The sequence below is a fragment of the Palaemon carinicauda genome, unplaced genomic scaffold, assembly GCF_036898095.1.
Source record: "Palaemon carinicauda isolate YSFRI2023 unplaced genomic scaffold, ASM3689809v2 scaffold9, whole genome shotgun sequence".
NCBI lineage: Eukaryota > Metazoa > Arthropoda > Malacostraca > Decapoda > Palaemonidae > Palaemon > Palaemon carinicauda.
The window spans coordinates 229729-253144 of record NW_027172203.1 but is presented as its reverse complement, the minus strand read 5'-3'; the positions used below and the strand labels follow the sequence as shown (position 1 = coordinate 253144).

At 39.2% G+C, this 23416-nt stretch overlaps 2 protein-coding genes across 2 annotated transcripts in view; both read right to left on the bottom strand.

Moving 5' to 3' along the window:
• LOC137637644 (zinc finger protein 845-like) overlaps positions 1-23416 on the bottom strand; it is a 148953-nt gene that overhangs the window by 35843 nt on the left and 89694 nt on the right. The window lies entirely within an intron of this gene.
• Positions 84-23416, bottom strand: part of LOC137637643 (zinc finger protein 665-like) — a 112989-nt gene continuing 89656 nt past the window's right edge. Inside the window, exon 2 of the mRNA XM_068369797.1 lies at positions 84-3229. Within this exon, the coding sequence (XP_068225898.1) occupies positions 1626-3056 (1431 nt within the window). The 5' untranslated portion in view covers positions 3057-3229 and the 3' untranslated portion in view covers positions 84-1625. The remainder of the gene's footprint in view (positions 3230-23416) is intronic.

The window sequence follows — 23416 nt, the reverse complement described above, 5'->3', positions numbered from 1 at the left end:
AATATTACAAAATAAGCTTTAATTACATATAAATAAACAAGAAAAAAAATTGAAAAAAATATTAATCAATTCACAATTTCACAAACACAAAAACATATCCCCTTTTCATAGTCTAAATGACAAAAACTTTCATTTAAGAACTTCAAAGTAAGGTAAGTCTAAACTTTCCCTCATAATTCAAATTGTAAAGGAACATTTCTCCCAGCAAGGACACAAATCAGGTAAGAAAACTAAAGTCAAAGTTTGACACATCAATACACAAGAGGATGGAAGATAACTCACAGTGTCTTTTACACCGATAGCTTTGGCACAGACTGTCCCAAGATTGTCAGCCAGTCAAAGATGGTTGGGTTGGCTGGAAAGATCATTCATTAGTTTGAAAGGTTGGAAATGATGATTATGAGTAGAGTCATACTGAAGCAATACGCAACAGGTGCATTCAATAGACTAACCTTATAACTAGTTCCACATAATAATGTTAGATTAATTGGGTAGTTTTGTGTTAGAGCAAATTCAGTATTGGGAAACACAGCGGAAGAATGAGCCACAAAAGACGCCAGTGGTGGGGACTCGAGGAGGACTTACTGGCTTGTCTGTATCATCGTGAAGTTTAACCCTTTCATTACGAGGCAGCGGATCCATCCGAAGCAGTTGCATACGAGAATTGTTACTTACTTTAATGCCTTACATTTGCACGTTCCTTTCCTTTATTTTTCAAAAGTTTGCTTTATTCTATATTGTATTTCACTCTAAACAAACAAAATATCCTTCTATTCCTAATGAAGTTATTATAGAATAAATTATCTGAATTATATTTATATTATCATACTCTGAATAATGAAACACTGTGAATCTATGTGCAAAAAATTTTACGTTCATTGTGAAGTGATTATGTGATTGCCTAATAAATAGCTAACATGAGATGACAACATCACAAGTAATTGAACATCAAGGAAACACAGAAGATATCATTCAATCGAACATGTTTCTCTTGCTTGATCAAAATTCCATTGTTCATAAATGTCCATAAAGAGTTATATGCAAAGGACTGGACTCAATTCCAGTTGATTAAACTAACTAAAGAATACAACTAGAGTCCAGCAAGTTTAGAAATCTAATCACTTTGTAACAGCATTCTCCATTTTTCAGAAGAACACGACTTCTCAATTCCTCACACATTTTTCTGGCACAAATCTTTATATGAATTTTCATAATTGTTTTCCTGTTAAAAGCCTTATCCCAGAAACTGCATTTAATGTGAATGCTACAATGTTTTTTGAGATAGCCTCTATCAGAAAATGCTTTGTTACAGAAATTGCACATAACCCTTTTATCCCCAAAGGACGTACTGGTACGTTTCACAAAAGCCATCCCTTTACTCCCATGGACGTACCGGTACGTCTTTGCAAAAAAATGCTATAAAAATTTGTTTTTCATATTTTTTGATAATTATTTGAGAAAATTCTGGCATTTTCCAAGAGAATGAGACCAACCTGACCTCTCTGTGACAAAAATTAAGGCTATTAGAGCAATTTAAAAAATATATACTACAAAATGTGCTGGGAAAAAATAACCCCTTGGGGGTTAAGGGTTGGAAATTTCCAAATACCCCGGGGGTAAAAGGGTTAAATGGAATCCCTTGCGTGAATTTTATGATGCGCTGTGAGGTTGCTTTTCGAAGAAAAGGCTTTGTCGCAGAAACTGCACTTGAATGGCCTCTCTCCAGTGTGAATTAAATGATGCTTTGTGAGACTACCTCTCTGAGAAAATGCTTTCTCGCAGACACTGCATTTAAATGGCTTCTCCCCAGTATGAATTCTATGATGGGAAGTAAGAATTTGCTTGTGAGAAAATGCTTTGTCACAGAAATTACACTTGAATGGCTTCTCCCCAGTATGAATTTTATGATGCTCTCTGAGATTATTTTTCTGAGAAAATACTTTGTCACAGACACTGCATTTATATGGCGTCTCCCCCCGGTGAATCCTACAATGATGTCTGAAAAGACTTCTCTGAGAAAAGGCTTTGTCGCAGACACTGCATTTAAATGGTTTCTCCCCAGTATGAATTCTGTGATGCTCTGTGAAACTACTTTTGTAAGAAAATGTTTTGTCACAGAAACTGCACTTGAATGGCTTCACGCCACTGTGAATTCTATGATGATCTGTGAGATGGCCTCTTTGAGAAAATGCTTTGTCACAGAAATTACACTTGAATGGCTTCTCCCCAGTGTGAATTCTTAAATGTATCACGAGACCAGTTTTGTTAAAAAACACTTTGCCACATTCACTACACTTGAATGATCTCCTCCTATTGTGAGTTTTATAATGTGCATTAAGATCAACTCCGTTAGAAAATATTTTGTCACAGTCTCTACATCTGAACTGGCCTCCAGTGTGAATTAGCTTGTGAGTGTTGGGGGTTTTAACTTCTACAATAAATTGTTTTTCATAATTCCGACCCACAAATGACTTCTCTCTCGTACCAACATCGGCGTGAGTTTTGGAATCAATTTCTTGACAAAGAGGTTTTTCACAGCCACTGTTTCCGATCGACGCCTCCTTATTCTGTAAACCTACTTTCCCTCTTCCTCTTCCCTTTCCTTTGTCCTCTTTCCTTCTGGATCGCAACTGTATGCCCCATTCCGCTTTCCCACCTGTATTTTCACTTTCCTCCTCCTCTTTATTGACTTCCCTTTTGCTGATTTGTAAATCCTCCTCACTCACTGATGCATCTGATTCGAAAGAATATTTCATGTCACCTTCGGTTGACTCAAATATCTCTGGCTCTGCTTTAAATTCTGGCTCTGCTTTGAATTCTATTTCTGGCTCTGCTTTGAATTCTGGCTCTGCTTCGAATTCTATTTCTGGCTCTGCTTTGAATTCCATATCTGGACCTATGATAAGAGAGTCGTCATCCAAGAGCCCTATACTGACAACCAAATCATCATTTTCTGAGTTGACTGCAGTGTGTGAAAAGGAATCTTCCATTTTGCTTTTTATAGGAAATTTTACTGATTGAGAGTTTTCCATCCTCTTACTATCACTGAATGACATCCTTTTCAATATTATCTCCAACAATGTCCAATGATGACGTTAACATTTCCTATTCTTTTTTTCCCAGTCCTGTATATCTTCTTTCTTGGTCCTCCATCTTTTGCATATATCTTCAGTAATTTACACAATCATGCCGCAAGATGTGGACGATTATTTCCTTTGAGAAGAAAAGTCTGAAATAACAGAGAACAACTATCATTGGAAAACAGCAAGATGAAAATGTTGAAGTTTTCTTAAATAGAATGAAAGCTTTTTAACTAAAATAAAACTTTTTACATATAATTTGCATTTTTCCTACCTATGCAAACCCAAGTTCTTTACTACAGAAGAAGGATAACAATGAAGGCTGGAATATGGCAGTTAACACTCTTAATGAGGTTTAAAAAATGGAAGATAATCATCCTGTGGGCAGCAGGAGGCAACCGCTCCCTTGTAGCTAACTGTAACCTCAATTGGATTGCAGCCGGGACTTATGTCAGGGGTTGGTGATGGCGGGCAAGTTTGAGTAAAGAACTAAGATTTGTATAGTTAAGATCCCAGTGGTTGTCTCACTAGTGTTGGAAAGCATGTCTGAAATGCTTGGGGATCTAGTACTGGTGAGCAGCACACCTGAAGTTTCTAGTTAAGGGACGTCGTGAACAGGTCTTTTGTCGGCGTAACCTCAAAAAGTCAAGATTTTGTTTGCTATCTGATGATTCAAAGACCACTCGGATTCGAGAGGAGTTAACACTTGCAACTCGCCAACGCTCAATGGTTGGGTTCGCGACAAAGTACATGATTCTCTCGCTAGGTTAGGCTCTGTGTGCCCATACAAACACTCACCAGCGCTCCAGCAGGAGATTGGCGAGTAACGTGGAGTGTTAAAACATTAGGAGGTGCAAAATTTTGAGGGTCTCCTGTGTCAGTACACACACCAAGGAAGGTGGGTTCTTCCCCCTGAAAGAAAGGAACCCAAGGCAGTGGTCCCCGAAAGTCTTGGCCTCACAAAACGTGACACGATGGCGAGGGGAAGAAACAGAACAGTCGCCGTACCACCCCGTCATCTTGATCCAAAGAACACGAAAGAGGCATTGACGAATCGACCACTCGTTTCCTAAACCCATGTTTCAGATCTAAAAGTAAATATCTCAAATCTAAATGCTTTCTCTATTGAGACCTGTGCATTTCATAATAAAAAGGTGTGAAGGGAACTAAAGTGTAAATAAAATACGGAAATTGTTATAAAATAATTTATTCAAGTATAAAATGCATGTTAAAAAGATGTTAATTCAAACTGCCATGTATTTTTTACAGTAAAAGAATATTACAAAATATGCTTCAATACAAATAAACATGAAAAAACAGAAAAATTATAGAAAATTAATCAACAGTTTCACAGACACTAAAACATTCCATTTTCTATTCAGTCCAATTGACAAAAATATTTTAAGAAAAACTTTAATGTTGGGTAACTTTTTTCACTTAGAAGTCTGAACTTTCCCTCAAGAAAGGATGAGAATAATTACCAAGTAAGAGGTACCGTACAACGAGGAGGTGCCTAACTAGCTAACAAACGAGGAGGTGCCTAACTAGCTAACAAACGAGGAGGTGTCTAACTAGCTAACAAACGAGGGGGTGCCTAACTAGCTAACAAACGAGGAGGTGTCTAACTAGCTAACAAACGAGGGGGTGCCTAACTAGCTAACAAACGAGGAGGTGCCTAACTAGCTAACAAAAGATGACAACATCACCAAGGAAACACAGAAGATCTCATTCAGTCGAATATGTTTCTCTTGCTTGATCAAAATTCCATTCAACTCGTTTGTAAATGTCCCATAAAGAATCATTTGCAAAGGAACGGACTCAATTCCAGTTAATTTAACTAACAAGAGAGAGTACAAGCAAGTTTGGAAATTTAATCACTTTGTAACAGCATTCTCCTCTTTTCAAAGGGACACGACTTCCCTAATTCCTTACAATCTTTGTCTGGCACAAATCTTCAAATGAGTTTGCATAACTGTTTTCAATGTCAATGCCATACCACAGACACTCCATTTAAAAGGCATCTCCTGCTTTGTATTAGCCCTTTTACCCCCGGGGTATTTGGAAATTTCCAACCCTTAACCCCCAAGGGGTTATTTTTTTCCCAGCACATTTTGCAGTATATTTTTTTTAAATTGCTCTAACAGCCTTAATTTTTGTCATAGAGAGGTCAGGTTGGTCTCATTCTCTTGGAAAATGCCTGAATTTTCTCAAAAAATTATCAAAAATATGAAAAAAAAAATTATAGCATTTTTTTTGCAAGGACGTACCGGTACGTCCATGGGGGTAAAGGGATGAGTTTTGTGAAACGTACCAGTACGTCCTTTGTGGGTAAAAGGGTTAATACCTTAATTGGTTTCAATTTATATTAGTGATGCAAAGGACCCCAACCTGGCATCTAGAGTTGCACCCCTATGCTCCACTAGCCTTGTATCCCTAGTGTGAATTCTACAATGTTTTCTGGAATAACCTCTACATTTTCTGGAATAACCTCTATCAGAAAATGCTTTATTACAGAAATTACACTTGAATAGCTTCTCCCAAGTATGAATTCTAAGATGGTTTGTAAGACATCTTTTCTGCGAAAATGCTTTGTCACAGAAACTGCACTTAAGGGGGCCGTCCGCCATGGGGTTTTGACATAACTTAATTGAAAATCGTTTTATTGCTTCTATGTATGCATAAACATATCGTACATGCTCCCCAGAAGTTTCAGCCAATTATTTTTACAAATAACGAAGATAAAGCGGTCTTTAAATGATGACGTCATCCTTACTGTGTCATCTGCATGACTGAGTTTGAAAAAATCGTCTTTGTGTGTTATTTTTGCATATCTATAGCGATTTTTCACTTATGTTTTGAACTATCGTACGTCTGGCAGAAATGGGAGGCATTGGTAGAGTGTAGTTGAACAAAATCTACTCCTCAGAGAACAGAAGCCAAAGTTTCCAAACACTTACAGAAGTTATAATGCATGCGTTTGTTTACTTGAAGTTCGTGTGTAGATTGTTTTCACAACGTCCTCGGGAACTTTATAGCAAGGCCAATGTTGCCTAAGGTCATAAAAAGAACAAATAGTCAATCATTTTTCCAAACAATAAAGATATAGTGGTCTTTAAATGATGGCGTCATCCTTACTGCGTCGTCTACCTGACTGAGTTTGACAGAATCGTAGTATTTTTTCTCTCTCTCTCTCTCTCTCTCTCTCGAATTATATAAAACTGCCATTTGTACAAATACTATAATTCTCTCTCTCTCTCTCTCTCTCTCTCTCTTGAAGTTCGCATGTAGATTGTGCTTTCATAACATCCTCGGGAACTTTATAGCAATCTCAATGTTACTAAGGTCATAAAAAGAAAAAATAGTCTATCATTTTTCCAAACAATAATGATATAGCGGTCTTTAAATTATGACGTCATACTTACTGTCGTCTGCATGACTGAGTTTGACAGAATCGTAGTTATGTTTATTTTTGCATCTCTCTCTCTCTCTCTCTCTCTCTCTCTCTCTCTCTCTCTCTCTCTCTCTCTCTCTCTCTCTCTCTCTCTCTCTTTCTCTCTCATTATTCAAAGCTGCCATTTATACAAATTCTATAATATCAATGTTCAACTCTCTTAGAATCAAATAATGGTTTCTCTCTCTCTCTCTCTCTCTCTCTCTCTCTCTCTCTCTCTCTCTCTCTCTCTCTCTCTCTCTCTCTCTCTCTCTCTCTCTCTCTCTCAATTTGAACTGCCATCTACAGTATATCAACCAAATGCTATCACTCCATAATTAAATTCATGATTCTCTTTCTCTCTCTCTCTCTCTCTCTCTCTCTCTCTCTCTCTCTCTCTCTCTCTCTCTCTCTCTCTCTCTCTCTTACTCTTATGTTTCGATATATCGTACTTCTGGCAGATATGAAAGGCATTGGTAGAGGGTAGCTAAATGAAAACTACCAGCTACGAGAACATCAGCAAAGTTTCCAAAGACATAGAAATTATAATGCATGTGTTTATTTGCCTGAAGTTCGTATGTAGATTGTGCTTTCACAACGTCTTCTGGACCTTTATAGCAATGCCAATGTTACATAAGGTGATAAAACAAAAAAAAAGAACCAAGAAAGAGGGAAACACGAATAAGAGTAAAAGCTGAAACCGGCCAACTAAAACACTGACAACAATGAGAGATCGCTGGCAACTCGTAACATAGGAATAGTAAACTGAGGGTTCAAATACCTCGTTTAGGGTGCATTTATGTAAGAATAAACAATAAAAGTTATCACAATAATATTATCTTGATTTCTTTAAGGAAAGAAGTGAAAATTTGTTGCAAATCTTTGGGAGCTCATAACTCAAAAACATACTTATTCACACTTAGGTACATTTTTCTCACTTATTTGTTTTCGATATTAGAGAGAAAGATATCGTTGAAAAGAAGAATAAAAATCCCACAATTCTATCAGACAAAATTTTTATTTTCTTTTTACATTTTTTTCACGATTATTTTTCGTCTAGACGAGGAAAAAAAATAAAAATTCATTAAAAAAAAACAGAAAGGAAAATCGAAATTCTGTCTGACAGAATTGTTCGGTTGATAGAGTAGTTTTTATGGTATAAGGTTCAATACAATTGATATTATAGTAGTGGGGAAAAATGTACCTAAATTTTTTTCTAAATCATGATTTTTGCTAATAAATCCAAAAGTTTTTGATCAAATGACTTGAAATTTTTAAATGATGAAGGTATTATATATGTCTAAAACATATATAGAAATGGTGTAATTTGGATCATTAAAAAGAAAAATGGCGGACATGGCGGACGGTCCTCTTAGATGGCTTCTCCACATTGTGAATTTTATGATGCAGCATAAGATATCTTTTCCGAGAAAATGCTTTGTCACAGAAACTGCATTTAAATGGCTTCTCCCCACTATGAATTTCAAAATGCTCTGCAAGATATCTTTTCCGAGAAAATGCTTTGTCGCAGAAACTGCATTTGAATGGCTTCTCCCAACTATGAGTTTCAAGATGCTGTGCAAGATACCTTTTCTGAGAAAATACTTTGCCACAGAAATCGCACTCAAATGGCTTCTCCCTAGTATGAATTTTATGATGCTCTGCAAGATATCTTTCCTCAGAAAATGCTTTGTTACAGACATTGCACTTTACGTATGATGCACCAGAGTCCAAAGAATATTTCTTGTCACCTTCGGGTGGCTCAAATATTTTGGCCTCTGCTTTGAATTCTGGCTCTGCTTTGAATTCTGGCTTTTCTTCAAATTCTATTTCTGGCTCTGCTTTGAATTCTGGCTCTGCTTCGAATTCTGGCTCTGCTTCGAATTCTGGCTCTGCTTCGATTTCTGGCTCTGCTTTGAATTCTGGCTCTGCTTCAAATTCTATTTCTGGCTCTGCTTTGAATTCCTTGTCTGGATCCATGAGAAGAGAGTCATCATCAAAGAGTCCAGGACTCTTCATAAAATCTTCATTTTCCAACTTGACTTCAGAGTGTGAAAATGAATCTTCCTTTTCAATTTTCATTGGAAATTCTAATGATTCAGAGTTCTCCATCCTCTCTCTATCACTGGATGACATCCTCTTCAATATTATCTCCAACAGTGTCCAAAAATGAAGTCAACAATAAACTGACTATTCTTATTGCATGAACCAACACAGACCTTTCTTCCTTTTTCCCATTCCTGTATCTTTCGCAAATATTTTCAGCAGTTTACACAATCTGGTCACAAGGGTGGTTGATTATTTCCTTTGGTATGAAAAGTCTGAAATAACATAGAACAACTATCATTGGAAGAGGGCAAGATGAATATGTTGGAGTTTTCTAAATAAAAATAAAAATTTTAAGTTAATTTGTATCTTTTATTTTATCCATACAAGCCTGAGTCCTTTATTTGGGGAGACTCACTGATTAGATGGTTGGAAGTCCTCTTGGAACCAAATCTGGAAGGTTCTGTAACTTCCCTGGAAGTGTTCCAGTCCTGATCTGTGGAGAAGCAAAGAGAGGCCACTAGCACCCCTTATCTGTTTCTAATATTACCGTCCCATATAAGGAAAAATCGTAACCCCTGCAGGGTACGTCAGTAAGAATTGCGTACCAAGTATAAGAATAATGGGTTGATAGGGTTGCGAGGTAGCTGTTAGGTACTACCAGAAGGGCGAGGTAAGTGCAAGTGCCTTTATTCAATACGATAATGAGCTTACATACAAACGGTTGAGGGAAACCATGGCATAAAAATTCCAACAATGTGAAACATGCTATGGCAAACTTGAAAAGGTTTTCTATTTGTGGGAGAGAGCAAAAGATAAAAAAAAAACAGCAATAGCATTACAGTACGGCGTATGAACGTGTATAAAAACGTGTGCGGAACATGACTCACCCCTGAAAAAAATACCTACAAGTGAAAGAGTGCCCTGTCCTAGAGAGACGACCTGTAGGAGGACCATCTTCTTTGCCATGAATGTTAATTACAAAAAGCCTTTGGTTTGCATGAGTAACGAGGAAAGGGCTTGTGTAAGGGGGTGTCAGTAGTGGCTTGCTAGTGTCAGTGAGCAAGAAGACATGTAATCCGGTGTTAAAATCTTTCGGTATGTGTTGCCTTGTACGTCTGGCAGCAAGGTGTAACTTTTCCGACAATGTGAGAAGGTTGTGGACGGAAAACATTCCGCGGGAACAACCAAAGCGTCGACATACACCATTTCAGCTGCTGCGACATCGAGGGTGTCCCTAGGAATGGTCTTTTATCCCAGGAGGACCTGGGAAGTTGAGTAAGGGTTGGAGCCATTGCGGCGGATTGTCATTTTCATTATTACTAGCTAAGCTACAACTCTAGTTGGAAAAGCAGGGTGCTATAAGTCAAAGGAATCCAACAGGGAAAAATAGCCCAGTGAGGAAAGGAAATAAGAAAATAAATAAACTATATGGCAAGTAATAAAAAAATTAAATAAAATATTTCAAGAAAAGTAACATTAAAACAATAGAATGTTTTAAGAACAGTAACAGCATTAAAAGAGATCTTTCATATATAAACTATAAAAAGGGGCTTATGTCAGCCAGCTCAACATAAAAACATTTGCTGCAACTTTGAACTTTTGAAGTTCTACCGATTCAACAACTCGATTAGGTGGTTCATTCCGCAAATTAGTCATAGCTGGAATAAAACTTCTCGAATACAGTGTAGTATTGAACCTCATGATGGAGAAAGCCTGACAATTAGAGTTAACTGCATACCTAGTATTACGAACAGGGTGGTGCTGTCCAGGAAGATGGTCAGAATTATGAAGAATCTTATTCAACATGCATTATGAACTAATCAAAAGATGGTGCCAGAAATTGCAGGAATAAGAATCTTAAAGTTCCTGTCCAGTAAATTAAGATGGGAATCAGCAGTTGAAGACCAGACAGGAGGACATTACTCACCCAGAGAAAAAGCTTAGACTTTGTTCTCAGGCGGCGCTTGATGTCGACCTTCAATTTGAGCTAAATCTTGTTGAAGGGAAGCAGAGGGCGTCGGCCGGGGATTCGTCTCCAAGTGCTGGTATTTTCAACTCTGCAGAGAATTGTGTGTTTTGGAAAAATCGTGACAAGTAAGGAATTGATTGTTATTAGGTGCTATCAGGCAACACGATAGGAAGAAGGGAATAAGAATTCTTACTGATACCGTTTCTTTTAACTCGTGAGAACAAATAATCAACATGAAAAATTCAAGAAATGAACGAACAATGACGAACAAGTTGCCGTTGACTTTTTCAGTTTGTGTCAAGGAATAAAATGAATGTTCGGTATGTTTGTACGAACAGATATGTATGACACAGTAGTTGTGGTCAGAGTTAGAATTTAGTAAATAAAAATCTCATGTTTCAGCAATAATCGGCCATCTGACAACTTTCTGAACGACAACGTAGAAACCACCTACAAACAATGACGAATTTAGAAAACAAAGGTGACCTAAAATTTTGTCTTTTGTTTTTGAAAACCATACTTGCCTGTTACTCGAGTTGAAAGCATGTGAGAAACGCGAGCTAGATACAAAGTGAGCGTAAACCTCTAGACACACCATGTGTTTGAAAACAGATTAACCTAGCATTAAACTTTGATTCGCTGAGCCACAGAAAGATAGGATAAGACGTAACCAATAATTTCAGGAATAAGGGAAATACCAAAACACACTCAGTGGACGAATGCGAGTGTTTAAATGATTAAGGGGATCGGATGATCAGGATAAACTTGGAGTTACAGATCAAAATATAAGTAGCCATACCATTGCCCCTATTAGTTAACTAATGTCTGATAAGAACAAGTAACAGATGTTTTTATGTTCGATTGTGTTAGGAAAAAGCATACTCTTGTATAAAATTATAACGAGAAAGGTGATTTTGTTTGTAGTTAAGTGATTTGGTGGATCACTGGAAGAAATTAGAGTAGTTTAGGCTTGGTTGTGGAAAAAATGCATATTATTTTTATTTGTACTATGTTTTGAATATATTGAATATTTTTTTTTGTACTGTTTAATTGGTTTATCTCCAGTCCATCACTCAAAATTCTTCTATTTATTACAGCCCTGCACCCAGCATGGATCATATGAGAGAAATTTCTTATAAGATGAAGATTGTCCAAGAAACAAATTCACTTGGATAAATTATCTGACAGCGAGAGAGTGGTTAGGACTCCCCTCTGCTTTTGGAGCCCTTTTAATTTCAATCCAGTTGTCATGTAAGGTATCAAGAGCTTGAATTAGAAAAAAAAAGACCGAGTATCCTGCCAACGACAGAGGACTGTAGAGGAAATTTGCAAGTGCCGAGTTTGACCTCGCTGATAGTGTCGACTGTTTTATTACCACATGCGGTTATACAATTTCTGGCGGTGTTTACTGAATATTGAACAGAGTGCTAGGTGAGGGCAAGCAATGCTTTACTTTGGGGGATTCTTAGGATACCAGTGCAGTGGACACATTAGTGAAAAAAAACCCTACGGTTGAGTATCTTTTATCAGTAGGTAGTCGGAGATTTATGTCCAGACCGCGTTGACGCACTGTGTAGACCGTGAACCGCAATATGGTGGGGTTCTCCTTCAACCTTGAAGTTTTCTTATGTGACAAGCTTGAAACTTTGTCTCGACTATGTTGACCTTGACCTACAAGGTCTTGTCTTGATCCTAACTGCTGCTAACTTTTGTGTCTGGATATTTAATGTAGCGCGGCTTTTGTTTAACTGATAATTTGTCGTCCATTTTGAATGAAGCATTGAGGAATAGATGTGATGAAATATCACCCAAGATACGTTTGCTCAGGAGAAGAATTTGAGTAACTAACCTGTCAAATTACATTTGAATTTAGCCCAAATATATACACTTATGCTGGTCTTTACTTATACAGTGATACCTCTGGATACGAAAGTTTCTGCTTACGAAAAATTCAGGATACGAAAAGCGATTCGAAGATTTTTAAGCCCCAGTATACGAATAAAATTTCAGGATACGAAAAGCTTACGAGATCCCAACTCGTCGCCGAGAGTAATTTTATAAAGTTTCAACTTTTTTGTTAATTAACTGTACCTTTTTTTTCAGGGTATCAACCCTTAATTTAGGTGTACAGGTAACAATACACCTTCACTGATCCAAATGCTTTACATACAGTACCGTAACTTTTATACAGTAGTAAAGAAAACGGACCGTTTTCTTAGGGCTTGTAGGGGATAACTAGGCTATAACTACATTATTGAATAATCTCATGGTGGTTTCTGGAATGGATTAGGCTGTTTTTAACGGTTGGGTTAATTACTGAATGATAGATATAGCTGCATTGCATGTTTATTACTACAGTTTAGCGTGTTTATGAAAGAAAAGATGTCTTTTCGTAAGGCTTGGAACGGATTAGGCTATTTACATGTAAAACGCGACTCAGGATACGAAACCGTATCCTGAACGGATTACTTTCATATCCTGAGTCATCACTGTACATATATATGTAGATTAAATCTTTAGAAGATTGATCCCATTAAATAATTAAAATATTTCTTTAATGAATTTTTTTCTTCAATACATTTTTTCCCACATTGTGTCCTGTCCACCAGCTTACAGTTAATCTAAAGTTTTTTTTCCTCTCCTAGTGTTTGTCATGTTTAACCCTTTTACCCCCGGGCTATTTGGAAATTTCCAACCCTTAACCCCCATGGGGTTATTTTTTTCCAAGCACATTTTGCAGTATATTTTTTCTAAATTGCTCTAACAGCCTTAATTTTTGTCATAGAGAGGTCAGGTTGGTCTCATTCTCTTGGAAAATGCCTGAATTTTCTCAAAAAATTATCAAAAATATGAAAAAAAAAATTTATAGCATTTTTTTGCGAGGACGTACCGGTACGTCCATGGGGGTAAAGGGATGGCTTTTGTGAAACGTACCAGTACGTCCTTTGGGGGTAAAAGGGTTAAATAACTTGAAATATAGTAAAGAAACCTCCTACCTTGAGAGCATGCTGCCTCTATTTATAAAGTACTCCATGCATGCCGGTAATAAGTGAGATGGCATACCTCTAGAATAATATCAAGCAACTACAGTTCTAGCTGTGTCCCCTTGCCCAGTACAAAATTGAGGTGGGGTACCCAGTGCCCCGTTCTCTTGACTGATTACCTTTTGCCCAAATTTCTGGGTATTACACCGTTTTATATTTTTGCGTGGTGAACGCTGGAGTGTGATCGGCATTCGGACACTATGCAGTCTGCGTGCTACATCTGGGCACGGACCGCAAACCACTACAAGGTGGTATTGGGAATGTCTCGGTCAAGTCGAGTACAGTCATACCTCTCTTCACGAAAGACTCTGCTTACGAAATTTTAAAGCTACGAAACGAGAAGCGAATATTTTTATGACTCACTTTACGAAAAGATTTTCACTTTAAGAAGAAAAATTTGCCAGCCAGGCCGAGAATAAAATAGGCCCCCATCACAGAGTTGGAGAAAATGGGTTCAGACAGAAAATGTAACTGTAGTCTATAATAGGGGTAACTATAATAGTACAGTATTGTACAGTATGTATTGTATTATTTTCCCTTTATTATTACATTATGTTGTAATAACTACTTTTTCAAATGTATTTGGCTGTACAGTATTTCATTGTGGTTATAGGCTACTGTAGCTTTATAATGAGATTTTATGTGGTGTTTTGTTGGGTTTGGAACGAATTAGGCAATTTGCATGTGAAATGTGACTCATAACACGAAAAAATCACTTTACGAAAGCCACTCTAGAACGAATTAATTTTGTGTTGTGAGGTATTACTGTATTTCCTATAAGACTTGGAATAACTTATACCTTGACAGTCACACAACCAGTAACTCAACACAGCTTGTGTAGGCCGTAGACCATGCTTAGCAGGTTTAGCGAGGTGTTAAGGTCTCCTTATCTATGTACTAACCTGCACAATACGAAGTAACACGGGTAAGGGCAAAAGCCAGATTGGCAGGGACATCTGCCCTCCTAAAGGGTAAGTCACCCATATAAATAGCGTTGGTTTGTGTTCCAGTTATGGAACAAATGACAAATTTGGAAATAACTTGTATTTTTCCTAACGATACAAACCTTAGCTATTTATACATACTTGCCCGCCAACCCTGTCCCTGTCAAAGTCCTACCCGACATCGTTCACACTTGCTCACCATCTCCTCCGGCTCGCCGATCGTCATTTCTTCGTTTGCCGATCTCCAACCTTCGCCAATTCGCCAAGTGCCGTTCATCAGGTCGCCGATCACCGTTCGACTTTCGACGTTCGCCAACTTGCTGATGGCCAACTTGCCGTTCGCCAGATCGCCAGTTGACAACTCACCGACCATGACGATCAATGTTTGCCGGCTCGTTGTTCATCGGGTCGCTGTTCGACAGCTCACCATTTCACTTGCTAAGTGGTCACCAGCTCGCTATTCACTTGCTTTTCGTTCGCTGTTTGCCGACTCGTGATTGTCACTAGACTCAAGATGGTCACTAGTCGGCTCTCCGCTGGGTTACTGTTAGTACCAGCATACACTTTCAACACCTTACGGTTTTCCTCAGGATAATTTGCCTTCCGGGACAAAGGTCACTTCCATTACGATCTATCCTTACTGCATTGAAGCTTTTGCTTCTCGTGAGTCTCTCTTACTATTCAGAGAGTACTATCATCTAGACAACATAGATTGTCTATACACCTCTCTCTTTGGTTGGCACTGCTTCGGTAGCCCACCCACCTGGAGTTGGACTTTTGCACAGGCTTCCTTCTTGGAACCTAACCCAGCACTCTCCATCGATGGCCAGAGTATTGCTCAAGGGCTAACCTTGGCGCTTATACCCCTCTCACCTCTTGGGTTTTGGTTTTTCACAAGCAGGATTTCTTCAGTTCCTGAGGTTTTCACCTCCTTCTAACTTCGAAGAACCTGCATATATGGGCCAGGCTCCTTCATCGACGGCGACACGCTCGCCAACGTTCAATGAACATATTTTCTTCATTTACACTTCATTCTACTACTAAATGGCTTATGTGGCATGTGCCTCAAGGACGAGGTTGCTGCTTCGGCTGATTCCTACTCCATTGCTTCTATTGAGTTTTTATGAATACCTTATGAACCAATTCTGCATGGATAGGACCTGCGCTAGTTGCGCTAGCACCGGCAGCGAATCCTTGAATCTGCTCCTCTGCCTGCGTCGAGAGACATAACCCAATGGGGTTAATCTTACATTCTCTTGGTTCTAGGGGATCGAATTGAGTGTTTTATAACGTGACAGCTATAGCAACTTGGTTGCTAACATCTTTCATATGCAATGGAGGATTTGGTCAACACTTGGATGGGTGACCTCACCTGGGTACATCGGGGGTTGTCGGCATCTGGCGTGCGTCAGGACTCCGTCTATCCACAGAATCCTTTCCCAGAAAGACATACTCGTCCAAACTTCACTGGATTCGAGTCTTGTCCGTCAATCCCCGGACAATGAATCTCTTCCATTACCGGATTTCTCCCTTCGGCCGAGTTTTGTCGATAGTGATAGCTTGCTTTCTCGTCTCGGAGGGAGGTTCTTCCAGTATTGAAAAAAAAAACCTTCCTACAGGCTCAAGGTACTCATCTCTTTTCGTCATGGACAGAAATTTTGCATCCAAGGGACAAGAGCATATACTCCTGTTTCTCCCATCTTCCTTTGATAGATTAGAAGTCTACAGTTTTAGCCTCTCCTTGGAGTAAAAAGTTTGATCTTCAAACTCTGTCAGACGAGGGGGATGCTTACGGGCATACAAGCAGTTAGTCGATGACTTACTGTACAAGTTCGACCGCTAGGACTCAGACTCTAGTCTTTATTCCAGGACATCCAACATCAGACCTGTCATGCCAAAGAACAGTACTCCAGTTTAACCCTGGATAGGTACGCTCCTCGGACACCCCTTTAAGGGTATACTCGGACGCGAACGACCCCGACGCCAAAAAAAATTCTTGAAAAATCAGTTTTTGCAGTAACCTCCTTTTTTCTTTTGCCAAAAAAACTTCAATGAATGCTTAAAACAACTGTAAAGATAAATACTACTCATCTGCAGAAAAACTATTTATTATAAATATTTTAAAAAATTAAGTAGAAAAAAAAAGACCTGACATAAAAATTCATAAAAAAAAGTTTATACATATATACACAAATCCTTTTAGGAATTGATTCTTGAATGTTTAGGACACATCTTGATGTATTTTGGATGAAGTCAGACCCATGGAGGTGAAGATCTGAAATGAGAAAAAAAGGGTAACTTTTTTTGGCCAAAAAAATTTGTCCAAATTTCATGATTTTTTTTGGGTACCCAAATGAAATAGGAAGTGGCTAATTTTTTTAGGGAATAAACATATGTTATCCTAAAATAGAAACATGTAAAAAAATCTTCATTATTTTGTAAATTACATTTATATCAGGGGCCATATCTAAAGGTAATTTTTTGAGTACTTAGAAATTTCGTAAAAAAATACATATATTTAATATATAATATGATATTTATGCAGGTAAAAATATACCAAAATATCAAGAATTCTATAGGGAACAAGAATATATATAGATAGGGCAGCTTACGCTTCGGATATGTCCACAAAATGGCCGCCAACCACACTGACTCAGACTCCCTAATCTGCCACTTGAAATGTAGGAAGGGTATGTCAATTTCAAGGTGTTATTTACTAATCTAATTATTATTGGATATGCATAAAAATTGTATGGTGGGTTGCTGGATAATTGTCGATTATTTTACGACTATAAAATTAAAATTCTGACCCAAAAAAAATTTTTTGAAGGGAAATAAAATCGAAAAAAAAAAATGTAAAACAATATAATATTTTAGCTAAAAAAATTTGATGATATTCAATCAAAAAAAAAGTAAACAAAATTTTCCGACAAATAAACATCTAGAGGAATCATTACTCTGTGATAGTTCCTTAGTACGTAGTAATTTTGAAAGAATTGGGAAAAAACGAAAAAATGGCAATCACAGGAAAATCGAACACATACCTATATATACGCCATATCTGGCTAAAAAAAAAGATAGGCATGGGTAGCCAGATCATCTAGAAACACTTTCCAACACTATAAAAATATAAGTTTTGCGACACTACTTGCCAATTCCTTACGGTAACATGACTAAGCAAAAAAATGCAAAACAAATAAAAAGGGGCACTCGCGGAAAAATGGCTAACATTCTAATATACGGCATTTCAGAAAAAAAAAATTCAGCCACGTGCTAGGCAAACCATCAAGGCACATTTTCCGACAAATAAACATCTAAATGAATAATTACTCTGTGATAGTTCCTTAGTACGTAGTAATTTTGAAAGAAATGGGAAAAAACGAAAAAATGGCAATCACAGGAAAATCGAACACATACCTATATATACGCCATATCTGGCTAAAAAAAGAAGATAGGCATGGGTAGCCAGATCATCTAGAAACACTTTCCAACACTATAAAATTATAAGTTTTGCGACACTACTTGCCAATTCCTTACGGTAACATGACTAAGCAAAAAAATGCAAAACAAATAAAAAGGGGCACTCGTGGAAAAATGGCTATTCTAATATACGGCATTTCAGAAAAAAAAAATTTCAGCCACGTGCTAGGCAAACCATCAAGGCACATTTTCCGACAAATAAACATATAAATGAAATATTACTCTGTGATAGTTCCTTAGTACGTAGTAATTTTGAAAGAAATGGGAAAAAACGAAAAAATGGCAATCACAGGAAAATCGAACACATACTTATATATACGCCATATCTGGCTAAAAAAAAAATAGGCATGGGTAGCCAGATCATCTAGAAACACTTTCCAACACTATAAAAATATAAGTTTTGCGACACTACTTGCCAATTCCTTACGGTAACATGACTAAGCAAAAAAATGCAAAACAAATAAAAAGGGGCACTCGCGGAAAAATGCCCAACATTCTAATATACGGCATCTCAGATAAAAAAAAAAGACATGCACGTGTTAGCCCAACCATCAAGGCACACTTTCTAACACATAAACATGAAAAAAAAATCAATAATATACGGCAATTCCTTACTACGTAGTAAATTTTTACAAATATTGAAAAAAAAACAGAAATTGGCAACCGCAGTTAAATACCCAATATACCAATAACTACGTCGTATCTGACAAAAACAAAATCACGCATGGGTAGCCAGATCATCTAGACACACTTTCCAACACTAAAAAAGCAAAAGTTTTACGACACTATTTCGCAATATCTTACGGAAAAATGACTTGGCAAAAAAATGAAAAAAAAATGAAAAAGGGACACTCGCGGTAAAATGCCCGACATTCTAATATACGGCATCTCAGATAAAAAAAAAGACATGCACGTGTTAGCCCAACCATCAAGGCACACTTTCTAACACAAACATGAAAAAAAAATGAATAATATACGGCAATTCCTTACTACGTAGTAATTTTTACAAATATTGAAAAAAAACAGAAATTGGTAACCGCAGTTAAATACCCAATATACCAATAACTACGTCGTATCTGACAAAAACAAAGTCATGCATGGGTAGCCAGATCATCTAGACACACTTTCCAACACTAAACAAGCAAAAGTTTTACGACCCTATTTGGCAATATCTTACGGAAAAATGACTTGGCAAAAAAATGAAAAAAAATGAAAAAGGGGCACTCGCGGTAAAATGGTCCTCGTGGTGATGAACGACATTTTAACTAAAAAAAAATCATGCACATGGTAGCCAAACAATCCACCAAGACTTTCCACAACTGATAACCTATACAAGTTGCACCATTCTACGACAATTTCATAATACGTAATAACTTTGATAATTATGCAAACTACCTTAGAAGGGTAAACTCGGTCGCGCTCGACCCCGACGCGTCTCAGAAATCGGGGAAGGAGTACAGCTACAGCAATGCACATCTGGACACTACTAGAGCGTGTAGGGGAGACACCTCCTGCAGGTCGATCACCCACAAATTCAGTCACGGGGGTGAGTCACGTGAGAAAAACCTGTTTTTTTTTTACGCTCGGGGTCGCAAACGACCCATCGTACCTATCCAGGGTTAAATAGCCCTTTAGGTTTTCACAAAGATTTTTTACTCTAGGGTCAACCTGCTCCTTCAGGTTTGGCCTCCTTCTCTGAAAGACTTTGGGACGGCTGGTTGATCCTAACAGTCTCGAGCTCTTCCGAGACTTTTCCTCGATTTACCAAGGTCTAAAGATTGGAGTAAATCTCACGAGATATCCGACTTCCGTATCAGATTCAGGCGTCCACAGACATGGTCGTCAGACTGCAAAAGCTCTCGCAGGTTTTCCAAGCTCGCATCGGTCTCCATCAGATCCAACCTCTTCAGGAACAGCCAGACCCCAGATGCTTCAGCACCAGGGATCTTCCTTTTCCTCTGGTTCTCTGTGAGATCAAAGCAAAGAGAGGGTCCTGGTAATGATGTTGCCAGACGAGGATCTCATCCAAGGAATTAACCTCATTTTTCCCAGATTTGACACTTCCTACAAATGCATCAAAGAAAGAGGAGGCCCCACATACGGTACTACGCGTCCTCAGGACTATGGTCAGAGCACGATTGGTACAGTCTCTTAAATCTCCGTGAGATGCAAGCTTTCTTTTTACTGAAAGAATAGCCTACTGGGACAGCAGAGGTTGGTCTTTTTTCCTGTTCACAGGAAACACGTCCTTCACCTGTTTGATCTCCTCTTTGCAGGATTTGGAATTATCCAATTCCCCCTTCCGTGGGAGACTCCCTCCTCCAGCCTCTATTCAGAGGTCTTCCTACTTACGGGAGAAAGCACGGATAGCAGCAACAGGCATTGATCTCTTCTGCCTGCAGGAGAAAGAATTCTTTCGTGTGATAGGCTGCCTTTGAGCGATTCCTCCGAGGATAAATGGCTTCACCTATAAACCCCACTGAGCAGGCATTGTCGTCAGCAGTCTTGTCTTGTTAATGGATTCAGCTAGACTCGTCTTGCCCAACAGACACGTCTGCAACTCACAGCAGAGAACTCATCGAGAAATCTTCTTACGACACAATCTACTCTGACAACCACAGGTGAACATCTCACATAAGCGTGACTTTGCTGCGACCTGTTTGATCTCCTCTTTGCAGGATTTGGAATTATCCAATTCCCCCTTCCGTGGGAGACTCCCTCCTCCAGCCTCTATTCAGAGGTCTTCCTACTTACGGGAGAAAGCACGGATAGCAGCAACAGGCATTGATCTCTTCTGCCTGCAGGAGAAAGAATTCTTTCGTGTGATAGGCTGCCTTTGAGCGATTCCTCCGAGGATAAATGGCTTCACCTATAAACCCCACTGAGCAGGCATTGTCGTCAGCAGTCTTGTCTTGTTAATGGATTCAGCTAGACTCGTCTTGCCCAACAGACACGTCTGCAACTCACAGCAGAGAACTCATCGAGAAATCTTCTTACGACACAATCTACTCTGACAACCACAGGTGAACATCTCACATAAGCGTGACTTTGCTGCGACCCAACACCTGGAAACTTTCCAGCTCCTCCTCTTTCAGGGAGTACAACTTCTTTTTGCAGCAAGTTGCGAAGAGGATGTCTGGATACGAAAGTTTTCTTTGGCTTCAGTCTCCCAGGCTAGGGGACCATTCTTTTCTGTGGTGAGAATCATGAAAAGGTTGTCTCTCCTCTCGAAGCCACTATTTCCGTAATAGTTCCTCAATTTGCCATCGGGAGGAAGGCCGTTCCTGGTCTCAGGCGATGAGAGGTCATGGCACATTCCTTGAACATCTCCTCAAGACTGAAAGGCTTAACCTTTCTTCTACGTCGCCACTGTTGCTCTTCATCCAGAGTTTGAGCCTACCTACCCGCAGTCGGGTGATGAAACCCCTTGACTGGGCATGCTCTGCTTCCTTCGATCCTACTAGTGGCCCCCTCCATGATAACCTAAGGCTCTTATGGCAGATCTTTTCCTAATCCCGAGGACGGGTCTCCACCAGTGTAACCCTTGGCCAAGAGAGTAGGCATACCTCATGGGTCGCCCTCAAAGTCTCTCACTCACAGTGAGGAACCGAATAACATTCGACTTCTTTCCAGGCAGCTCGGACTGCAGGTTCAAGCCCTTCGGGCAGGAAGTCCTTCGTAGCACGATCAATGGTCCACGTCAACGGCGATTACACCAGTGAGGTTCTCCCTCGAGGAAGGTACAGTAGCTCGGTCCGAAGGTTTTGCACGCTTGACTGGTATTCACAAGGTCATGGACATAATATTGGATCCTTATCTTTCTTCTCACAAAGATGACCTAGAACTCAAAACGTTAAGAGCACAAATACGCCCCTAATGTTAACAAAAAGCTACTCTGTGGCGCAGACCATGCCAGTGGCTGGGTAAAAGCACTAATGAACTTCACTACCCACTTCCTGCAAGACGTGACCAACGTGGCCTGATTGGTAACGTCTCTGCCTGGTGTTTGCCAATCGGGGGTTTGAGTCCCGCTCAGATTCATTAGTGCCATCAGTGTCTGCAACCTTACCATCCTTGTGAGCTAAGGTTGGGGGGTTTGGGGAAGCCTATAGGTCTATCTGCTGAGTCATCAACAGCTACTGCCTGGCCCTTCCTGGTCCTAGCTTAGGTGGAGAGGAGGCTTGGGCGCTGATCATATAATATATGGTCAGTCTCTAGGGCATTGTTCTGATTGCTAGGGCAATGTCACTGTCCCTTCCCTCTGCCATTCATGAGCGACCTTTAAACCTTTAAACATGAACATGGAGACGCTTTCCATTGTCCTGTGGTGGCTACACAATAAATGGTTTATACACCTCAAGCTCCTTGATGGACAAGTAGCAGATGGAGAGGGCATAGTTCAAACAGGGATAAGCCTGTCATGATTGACCAAGAATGACCGACTCTTTCTTTCTTTCATCTTCCCCCCCCAAAGGGCAACAGCTCTTATGGTACTCTGCAAAGCTGACCTCCACTGTCTGCAGGTAGAACCATTTCCCTTGTGTACACTGGTATAAATAGTTATACTTGTTCCATCCCCATAGCCCCTAGCGAGATGGGATTGGGTAACGTCTGTGGTTGATTTGAAGATTCCTACGTTTCTGAAAATGTTTTTCCCAGACTAGTCACACTGCTAGCATCACACATTTACCATAATTGCTCAGGCCGCTAACTGTGCTTTGCACAAATAGTTTAGCAATATGTCAGGGTGTCTCTCTGTTACGTGCGAAGCACATATGGGAAAATCCCGGGTCAAAGACCAGCCAGTTGGTCCAATTCCACCCTTCTAAGGAGGTGAGTCATCCCTAATAAATAGAGTAGGGTTTGTATGAAAGTTCGAACAAATGACAAATTTGTAAGTAATTTGTTTTGTTCTAACGTATACAAACTGGGAGCTCTTTATACAAATTGGCCTGCCATCACCTATCCCCTAAGAAGTCCTGGCTGCAATAAAAAGTGACTAGACAACACAGGCGTTTATGTGAGCGGAGTGGCCGGCTTAAAGGAAAAATAACTGGAGATGCCCTAACCCGGATTAGGTGAAGCCAGGCTTACAAGTCAAACTGTCAGTTCTCAATTCCCCAGTTAATCTTCTGACAGTGTGCTGGAACTTAGAGTCGGTTCTATTCAGACTTGTTTATAGACGGTAACTATTTTCTTGTGCTTTTTATTAGCGATGGTTCCTTCCTGTGCCGCTTTATTAGAAAAAATGAATGTTAAACTTGTTGCTCAACATATTGGTGAATCCGTTACAAGCTCCTTGTATTGAACTATGGTAAAGTCGTTACACTCTATAGCCTTCCATGGATTACATTGAACATAGTCTGTGATAATCTCACAACTGTTGTTACTGATTTTTGCCTAAAGGCAGGCAGCTGTGT